The following is a 10,181-nucleotide window of genomic DNA, read 5'->3' on the forward strand; positions in this document are numbered from 1 at the left end:
TCTTGAATTCTATGCTCTCAGTGTGACTTTAACTATCCTGATAATAGGATCATTTTCGGAATCACCGTCAGTTGACTCATCGTCAGATAAATGCCTCTTCCTTTTCTTACCATGTAACCTAGCTCTGATACCACTGAAACCAAAAGGAGATCTTTCCATGCAAAATTCACCACTTAATCAATTGGAGAAGAAGAACACAAATCACACCACGAAAGCGACAGCAGATTAGGTACAATCTCCCCCCCCCTAGATGAGTGGATCACGCTTCCTCATTTAGAGTGTTTATGATATATTATAAAAGCACAAGGAGCCAAAATTATCCCTCTCTTCCAAAATGAGGGATTTGCTTCACATAGCCATCTTTGGACCCAAAATTAAATTATTTCCACTCCAAAATATATTGCTCAAACTTGCAATAATAAAGAAATACAAAATTGGCCCATGGCCATAAATAATGCACTATGTGACACCTCAATTGGTATCCTCGCACTAACTCCATTCCTCGCTATGAGTTACATCACCTGTACTCAAGCCGCTAATTATATTAGTTATTAACAATCGATTGAACGAATCACCGAATCAACCGATTCCAACATAACCATGCTCAAAGCATAATAATCAAGCGCAACACCAATAACACTAGCGACATCACTATCAACGGAATTGCCCACAATACCGACTATCTAGCATGGCAAAACACAAGCTAGTCATATGTCCTCAACTAACCACACAAAGTATCCACTAGGACCCCCGCCGCATCTAATGCGCTCCTATGGAGTACTTTGTCACTTGACTAAAATAATAATGTCCTAAGCAAGATATAATATCAAAAATATAATTTTCGTAACAAAAGGAGATGGGTAACATTGAATTAAAAAGGACATCTACACATGATATTCACAACATGTGTAGCTGTCCTTTAACTTGCACACAAAAAAGGGCTTCAATGATTCAAATGGCTGCAACTAAATCTTGCACTCTAGATTTGTTTGTTCAAATCAATGAAAGAGCTCAACCTACCATCAAAAGGAATGTGCAATTACATTAGCAATTGCAAGTGATGACTACTGATTGTAGGAGCTCACTAACAAGCATTGCATGGACCAACTAGATTTGCAAGTGATAACTAACAGAGTTAGTAGGTGCACCAATAGGTAGTTCAAGTGAAACATGCATTCGTTGTGCTAGCAAGCATTTCAAGTGCTAATAGGCATTGCAGGTGCTAATTAGCATAGTTAGTGGGTGCACTAACAAGCACTGTAGGTGCCAATAGGCATTCCAAATGAAAACAACATTGCAAGTGTGAATTAGCATAGTTAGTAGGTGCCCAAGTAGTCATTGCATGTGCTAACAACATTCCAAATGTTTGAGGTGAAAACAACATTGCAAGTGTGAATTAGCATAGTTAGTAGGTGCACAAATAGTCATTGCATGTGCTAACAGCATTCCAAATGCAAATAGGCATGCATGTGCCAGCTAGCATAGGTAGTAGATGCACTGATAGACATTGTAGGTACTAACATGCATTAGAGGTGCTAATTAGCTTAGTTAGTTGGTGCACTAATATGCATTGCATGTGAATATATGCATTGCAAGTGCTAATTAGCATAGTAACTAAGAAGCATTGTAAGTGCTAATAGGAATCCTAGGTGCAAACAGCATTGCAAGTGCTAATTAGTATAGTTAGTAGATGGAGCATTTGATATTACAAAAGGCTTTCGAGGGGAGATATATTAAAGACTTCAAACATCTATATTCTAAAGGCTTCAAGAGCAAGCTTTGTAAGCTCCTATCGAATGGTTTTGGAGAGTTGATTCAACTTAAGCAATTTCCCCATTCATAGAGATATCCCTCATTAGTCTAAAAGCGACATACATTATATTTTTATTGTAGATAAAGACACAAAGCCCTAGGGTAGGGGAATAAGAGCGACGCACACACAAATGCACAATGCATATAGATACAACTGCACACATTCCCTAGGATAAGAGGGGTTTTATAGTTCCAAGGATCTAGGGGGGGGATCTAGGAGAGAGGAAGCACAAGGTTGGGAGGAGAATGGGGAAGGAGAGGTGCACGCATGCACGCACCACCCACCCACACACAATGCATATAGATACAACCGCACAACCGCACACATTCCTTGGGAGAAGAGAGAGGTGTTTTATAGTTCCAAGGAACTAGGGGGGTCTAGGAGAGAGGAAGCACAAGATTACTGAGATGTAGACCCCTCCGCTCCGTCCTACTGCGGGGGACCACTCCTTTGGACCTCTCCTTGGGAGAAGGTGATGGCACTATGCTTACTCATCTTCAGCTGGACTGGCCTTCTAACCCAGTTATCATTCCCTCAGCAGATTTACGGTGCTAGATTACGAATAGGGGTAAGTAGGAACCCTTTCCAATTGCAGTTGAGGTTTGTCAGTCATGGAGGCCCTTTGCTCCTAGAGATGCAATCGACATTTGGACTATGCGGTTAATCTGTGTGTGACCTTCCACTTCCTCTTTTCGATTTAACTTTACACTCTGGCGACTGACTGTTGACCTGCAAATTTCCCACTAAGGATAGGCTCTCCCAATGGCATCAGGATATATCTCCACATCAATTTCATCTTTTTTGGTCATGTTTGGTTATTTGTCCTCTATGGCTTTTGGCATTTTACATATAGGGTCCTTAGTTCGCTCTGTTGTTATTCATCTTGCAAAATATGATCATCTTTCAGCATGTGCCTTTGACGGTGGCTTTACGAGAGGATTTAAATGATTCTCTCCGTAGGCCTTTGGAGTATTTTGGGAAGGATTCTGGTGTCTAATTCACTCAAACTTGATGCAGATTTACGTGCATAGCACTTTTATAATTGTTATTAATTTTTTCTAATAAAAATTTCTACTTTTTGCTCGCTCGCAAAAAACAACCTCCCACTTGGGCAGGCCCTATGAATCGTGTTCAAAGTTCAAACTTCAAAGTTGAGCCATGCAGGACCTTTGGATGTCCACTTTGTGAGGAGGAAATGCGCTATTGGCTCTTAAATGCACATTTGGCTTGTAGGCGTGCCATGTGGACACCCGGGCATGCGCGAGGCGTGTTTGAAGTTACTATCATATCCTGTTTTCAAAAACGTTCTATAAACGGCTGCAAAGGAATTTTTAATTGGGAAGAGGTGGTCTTCAATTTCCCGCCCCTCGGGATCGCCATCGCCATCGCCATGGCCCCCGGGGCCCTTCATTCATTCATCAGCATCCTGCCTAACGGATTCGCCTTCTTGATGACTGACTGCCTGCCGTTGCCCTCGTACCACCACATGCCACACCACACTTTCACCTTTCTTCGCTCTCGCCGGACGCCCGTCGCGCACTCCTGTCTTCAAGCTCCGATTCTCGCTCTTCGTGCTTTAACAGCGCTTCGAGCAGCTTTGTTCAGTGGCTTTCGAGTTTGGTGAAGCTCCCATGACATCCAATTGATTGATCGGTTGTTGCGCTTTGGCTTGTTTCTATTGGAAGATTCTTTCCGTAGCGCAGCTTGTGCGAGCTTTTTCTCCTGTGAAGGCGGTTGACCTGACGTGTGCTTAAGGAGCTCCCTTAGATTGCAATGCAAACAGCGATGGCCAGCGTGTGCGATTCCAATTTCCTTCGGTGTGCTGGCGATTATTGATCTGCAACGAAAGACGAATGCTGGTGAATCCGCTGAGCTGCAGGAGGAGCGAACTAGCCTGGGACCTCGGTTGAAGAGACGGCCTCGTCTACTTTACGAAGAGCAGGACGACGTGCCATTTGCGGACCTTTTTCAACATCGCTATAGACTGTGTGCTGCGTGCAAATCACGGCTTCCATGGCTGGCTTTACGGACTCTTACTGTGCTCTTCGTCTCTACCAAGCAAAATCTCAAGAAAAAGCTGCAGAAGTTTGAAGTCGCATCAGCTCGTTGCGTTTCTGTGCTTTCAGGATGCACCATTGCACGTATCGAAGATCGATCCAGGAGGATCCAGTATTCCTACGATCGACCCTTTCTCTCTCTACTGCTGGGCTTGTTTTGGATCAGTCCTCTCTGACTTAAAGAACCTCCGTTGAAAGTTCTTGGTAGAGTTCTTTCTCTTTTGCAATGGCCTCAGAGCAGTGGGTGCCTGAAGCTGCACTCGCAAAATCGCTTAGCAGAGCTTCTCGTGTGATATGTGAGACTCTGTCCCGCTCTGACAGCCAGCATAAACCAGCGGATGCCCGAGGGAAAAACAAAAAAGGAGTGCAGAGGCCTGGAAATGAAATGTTTGCCTGTTTTGCCCCTGTGCCCAGGCCGTTGCTAAGTCCAGGTCGTGAGAAGGTCAAAGAAGTCGTCCGGAGGAAAGCTCATTCAGGTCCTATCTTCGCCATTCCCCCCACAGACAGAGATGTAAAAAAGCAGAATTATGAAATCGAAGAGCCGACTTCTCCAAAGGTTACCTGCATTGGGCAAGTAAGGGTTAACAAGAAGATCAGCCAAAACGGTGGTGTCTCGCATGAAGATAGGCTTCGGAAACTTCAACAACCTAAGGCAGGATCGGCATCTCCAGTAAGGTTCTTGGCAAGTCCTAGTAGGCAATCAAAGCGGGCCTTTTTGTTTGGTTCACGAAAGGAGTCTAATTATTCTTCGAACTCAGGGTATGGAACGGATGTTTCATGCTTTGGTTTGCCGTGTGATCATCCCACGGTCATGTCATCTTCTTCCAGGGAAGGACAGAGCTGCGGCGCTTTCCTCGCGAAATCGCTTATTACACGCCAGGAGTCTGAGCAGAGGGGCTTGGGGAAGAGGGAGCAATCGTATGGGCATCACAACGAATGCTTTTCGCAAGAGGCATGGAGGCAAGAGGTCGCGGACTGTCTGGGCGATCTTGACGTAGAAGCGTCCAACGAAGAAGTGGTATACGCAGCATCAAAGGTATCTGATAAACAGGCTGCCGCCAACATACTGCAGCTCACGAAACGCAGATTAGGATCTTTGATTGTCAACCTGCCTACATCTTCTCTGAGTTCTTTCTTGAAGAGAAGCATTTCAGCTCCATCTAAGGAAAGGTCAAAGGAGAGAGGCAAGAGGGACGTTGTGCAGCCAAACATCGTGCCCACACCAGTAGTAATCAACAATCCCTCGTTAGAAGCGATAACGGATGAAGATAAGCCCGAGTCGTATCCTTCTCTCGGTGGGGAGCAACACAGCAGTGTGGGTTCCACACATTCTCTTGATGAGAAGCACCAACGCTGTGTGGATTGCACACAAGCTTCATTCAAATCTGAAGTCTTTGCTCCTCAGGAGCAAGACGCACTAAAAGCCGTTGCCGAATTAACGAGCCTGCAGGCTTATGAAACGCCTGAGAAAGTCTTTCAAAAGCCAACAGCGGGTGTGCTTCAGGAATGCATGAGAAAGGGTTCACCAGCTCCGCCCCCTCCCTCCCCCAATGCAATTTTTCTCAGAAAATGCGATTGGGAGACGTTGAAAATCTCATTAGAAATCGTTCCCGAGACTTGGCTCTGGGAAAATGGAGGAAATGTGCCACCTGACAATCAACGACTGCATTGTGCTCTAGAGAGAAGCAGCAGCATCGAGGGTTTTCGAGAAGTCCGGGATAACACAGAGTACGAAGACCAGGGCTGCAACAATGAAGCTGCTCCATTTGACAGAGCCTATACAATTGCATGTTCTTTCCAGAGAGAACCTGAGGAGTGCATCAAATCTTTCGAAAGAGCTGCGTGGGTTGATGCCGAAGGCACACCCGAGGCCATACGTGAGAAGATGGATGGTAAAATCAAAGATTTTGACTGTGAGAAGAAGACATTGGATTTAGGATGCTCCAATTTTGATATGCGGCAAAGGCAAGATCTAAACGTGCAGTCTGCAAAAGTTCCAGGAGAACCTTCAATCGAAGCGCAGGGTGTGAATTCAGGGATTCAAAAGAATTCAGACTTAAGTGTATGTGGCCTCCAGTGTGATGTGGAACTCACCAGAAGCGCTCTGGAGAAGCAGAGCTGTGCCTTAGACAAAAAGAAGCTGCACTGCATTCCTTTGCAGCAGACACATGAAAATGTAGACGAGGAAAAGGAGAAAAGAAGTCATAAGGACTCCTCCTCGCCACAATCGCCCAATGCCTTGATATTGCTGGGATACGAGCTGGAAGCGCTCTCGCTTTCCCTCAGCAATGCTAGCAATAGACTATTAGATGCAGAGAGGACGCTTACTTGTAATCTGGATGGAAGGCTTCAAGTCGGTAGATTGTCATTCCAAGGAATTGGAAGATATTCACAATGGTTCAAGGGTGGGTCAGAAGTCATCCATTCCTATTCTGCAACCTCCCACCAGACGCTCATCCGGCTGCAGAGATGCAAGTCAGAGCCGTGGCGGTTTTCTACCCTTCTGGATTCTATAAATTGAAACAGCGGTGAAGTTTAATGATTCTACATTCATACCAATTTCAGGTCACAGCTAACAAATGCCACTTTCGATTACCCCCTTATTCCGTTGGTCTGTTCATGAAGTTGTAATCGCCGCCATTGTTGAATCAACAGTGTGATGAACTCTACCACGGGTTAGAGGACCCCTCTACCACGTCTCAAGGTTGGGAATGTAGGCTCCCTTTCATTGCAATGAAAAATTTTTCAGATATTGTTTATAAATATTAATATCTAAATGCTTCTTAGGGAATTTTAAAGTTGGATCTCGTGTGTGTGTACCTCCTCTCCTTCCCCATTCTCCTCCCAACCTTGTGCTTCCTCTCGTGTGTGTGTGTGTGTGTGTGAGTGTGTGTGTGTGTGTGTGCACCTCTCCTTTCCCATTCTCTCGATTTGTGAGGCAAAAATTCTACGCCAGATGGGGCAAAGAAAACCATTGTTGAAGCCGATCATCCCCAGTGTCAGACCACGAGACCATACCCTTCCGATATAGCTGTTCAGCTAGACATGGACTGACAGAGACCAGTGGAATTTGAATAGAAAAGGGAAAACAGTTTAACCAAATATTTAAAGAGAGTGAGGGGTCCCCAATGATATGCATAGAGCCCTACCATGTGCAATGCCGCGAGTGATATCAGCGTAGGAATCTGGAACTTGCGACGGCTCCATCATAGCTTCAAGGAATGACGGAGGGAAAGAATCATCATGATGTGGTGCTTTGGCTAACGAAGTAGGAGACAAGGATGGGGAGCATCGGCATCTTGGAGGCATACTCACAATCACATCTTCCAAAAAGACTTTCGAGATATCGAGTGGGGGGTTGTTAGGGCTAGTGTGTACATGTGCACTAGCCCTTAGAGAGCGTTCCCGCTCAGGGCCAAACCAACAGAAATGGTGAAAAATGGCACGGCTTGTATGATTCTCCCATAGTGCCCCGCAAATGATGGTGCCAATTTGTAGCGATGTAACGCCCCGCAAGAGATGGGAAATTTGAGTCTCCCAGTGGGGGTTTCAAGGCCAAGGTTCATTCATCCATTCCTATGTTAGCTTTTTTGCAAATTTCGTGTTGACATTGGGGTTGTTGCAGGTTTTGGCTAGAGAGGGGCTAGCAACCATCAGCAAGGAGATGGTGGGAATGTAATCTCACCATACAACTTCAAATGCCACTTTCTCCTGGTTTGGCCATGAGCGAGACTCCCTCTCTTACTTGTCTTAGAATTTGGAGTTGGCAATGTCATGTAAGTCAACGATTGGTGGAACCAGTAAATGACATTTGTTCCAACCTTTTTATTATTAGTCCAAATATGGTCTAGAGTTGACCTGTAGATTGTTGTGGGTACGTGTATTCGCTGTTTCATATTGTGTTGTTCCATGAATGCATTGATTTGTGACATGTTTGTTGTTCTCTTGTTGAAGTCTCCAATAATGTGGAAGACATGAAGTAGTTCTTTTGTTTTTGCATGTGGTGACTTGTACACATTTATTATGGCTAAGTCAAAGTATTCAAATACTTTAAGGGTCATTGTTTGCTTGGGTGTAGCCATTTTTGGTGAGGTTCAGGGACTTTTCTGTATATAGGTATCTTGCATGACCCATAACTTATGCATTGCTCAATGGAATTCGGCAAACTTTGTGTTCAAGTTGTAGTACACATTCCAAGCTTGAATATGAGACAAAAAATTTATGGAATAAGGATCTAGAACGAGACCATTAAAGCATTACAAGTGATGCATCTTGAAGACTATAGGATATAGCAATTTATTTAAAAACATCAAATAAGGATCTAGAACGAGACCATTAAAGCATTACAAGTGATGCATCTTGAAGACTATAGGATATAGCAATTTATTTAAAAACATCAAAATTTAGTTCTATGCATACATGCAACCAAGTAATTGTTCAAAAGTACACTACGTGAGCTTCTTCTCAACCCAAGGACACACCTAAATAAGAACATTGGGCATGGATTAACAGGCCTCCAATGTTGTGCTAAAGTGATGCACATCCATTTGAGGGCATGCTCCATAACTTTTTTTTTGATTTGTTGAAAACCAAAACGAATTGAAAATTTGGAATCCAAACTAGTGGGACTACTGCATGGAGGTCTTAAAACATTGATAGTTGTTCGTATCTGGATTCACCCTAAAATTGAAGAAGTTGAAAATGTGCAATTTGTGCAAGTGCAAAGATATTTAAATAAATCTAACACTATTTATAATTCTTTTTCCATGCACTTGCTTGCTATATGGCTCATAAGCATGCCAAAAATCATTGCATTTCATAATACACAACATCAAATCTGATAGCGTGTCCTTTGGCCTATTTGTGTTTTGAAGCATTTTTTTCACATTGCACTTGTTTGGGATATCCAATTTTGCTGACGTGTATCGTCGGAGGGGGAAAAATGGACGGCTGAAAATTTTCCTACTCCTGTGATTTTGAATTTTCACACCTCCCACCCATCAAATCTTGGAATATTAAGTACCTACCCCTTCCCTGCAAATGCCCTACAACCCGCACACACCTCGACATGACCTTGCACAGACTTTGGTTTGGCATTGTCTTCTTTTGGGTAAGTTGTCTTCTATTCTTTGCTTGCCTCACCAGCTAGCTTCTCTAGGTCTATTGTGGACTGATCGTGGCCATGGCATCAATGGCAACATGTAGCTCACCATGGCTTGCAAGAGCAGCAGACAGAGGTTGCAAGATAGGAAAGTTGAAAAGCTTGGTCAAGGCACAAGGAATAGATTGAGGATCAAGGAAAGTGATGGCATAGTATTGAAACAGCAATGGAAGACACTTTTGCAACATCTGCGAAGGGAGAAATAACGAGAAGAAAGAAGACTCCTTGCAGAAAAACAACAGGAAGCCATTGCAGATGCACGCATTCGATCATTGCCATTGGAGCGAAAAACATGAACTATGGTGTCACGATCAATGGGAGCATTGGAGGCAGCAACATTAGGTCATTCAGGTGAATACCAGTCTCGAGCCTTCACAATCTTTAGCTTGCGCCCTACAGTTCATAGAGTAACAACCCTACCAACACCTTGGGAGATGCACGCCCAAGAGGCAATGCTCTCTAACCTAAGAAATGGCCTACAGAAAGTGAAAGGGGTGCACAACTTAGATCAACTAGTTGCAAAGAGGGCAACATTAGCTATGTTGGTGTCCCTTGAAACAAATGAGAAATGGCTTGGACGCACAATGTCAAAGATGTCAATCAAAAGGAGCAACTATGGATGATTTTTCCCTCTTAGTTTCATTAAGAAGCAAAACTTTTATATTGGAATCGAAAGTTTGTATGCCCTAATAAAAATAAAGGATTGAAACATTCGCCAAGATTTGAAACTTTTATGGGAAATTTTTTAAAGTTTCGCCACAATTTATAACTTTTTCTTCAATTTTTAAAAGAATATATATATAATTGTAATATGTGCTATTGATATTATGAAACTAAAGAAACTAGCTTGATAAACTTTCACCAAGATTTTATATTAATATATAAATATAGCTCCGATAAAAACATCCCTGGGACCAACATGGCTCCAGCGGTTGAATGTAGAGCAGAAGCAATGCACTTCATTCCAATCCGAGAAGTCTGTGGGTTTCAATAGAACGCAAGAAAAGGAGAGATAGCCTAAGTGCGGAAGTCATTGCTATAGTGACGAGGTTATGGCACAAAAATACGAGAGTTTCTCCAAATAGGAAGAACATCTGTAAAAAGTGGATGGGATGCAAGGTGTTTGAGGAGCACATCATACACATGCTTG

At 43.5% G+C, this 10,181-nt stretch overlaps 1 protein-coding gene across 1 annotated transcript; it reads left to right on the forward strand.

The window, feature by feature from the left end:
- The first annotated feature begins 3,656 nt into the window (after positions 1-3,656).
- On the forward strand, positions 3,657-6,539 carry LOC147886945 (uncharacterized). Its single transcript, XM_087394828.1, has one exon. It carries the CDS (start codon positions 4,097-4,099, stop codon positions 6,389-6,391), a length of 2,295 nt encoding a protein of 764 aa, XP_087250954.1. The 5' UTR covers positions 3,657-4,096; the 3' UTR covers positions 6,392-6,539.
- Positions 6,540-10,181: the final 3,642 nt, after the last annotated feature.

This window comes from Dipteris shenzhenensis, chromosome 23, assembly GCF_047967505.1.
Source record: "Dipteris shenzhenensis isolate YYH24624 ecotype China chromosome 23, Dip_SZ_1.0, whole genome shotgun sequence".
Lineage (NCBI taxonomy): Eukaryota > Viridiplantae > Streptophyta > Polypodiopsida > Gleicheniales > Dipteridaceae > Dipteris > Dipteris shenzhenensis.

Coding starts and splice junctions, on each gene's coding strand:
- LOC147886945 (XM_087394828.1), top strand. CDS start 4,097: ATGGCCTCAGAGCAGTGGGTGCCTGAAGCTGCACTCGCAAAATCGCTT.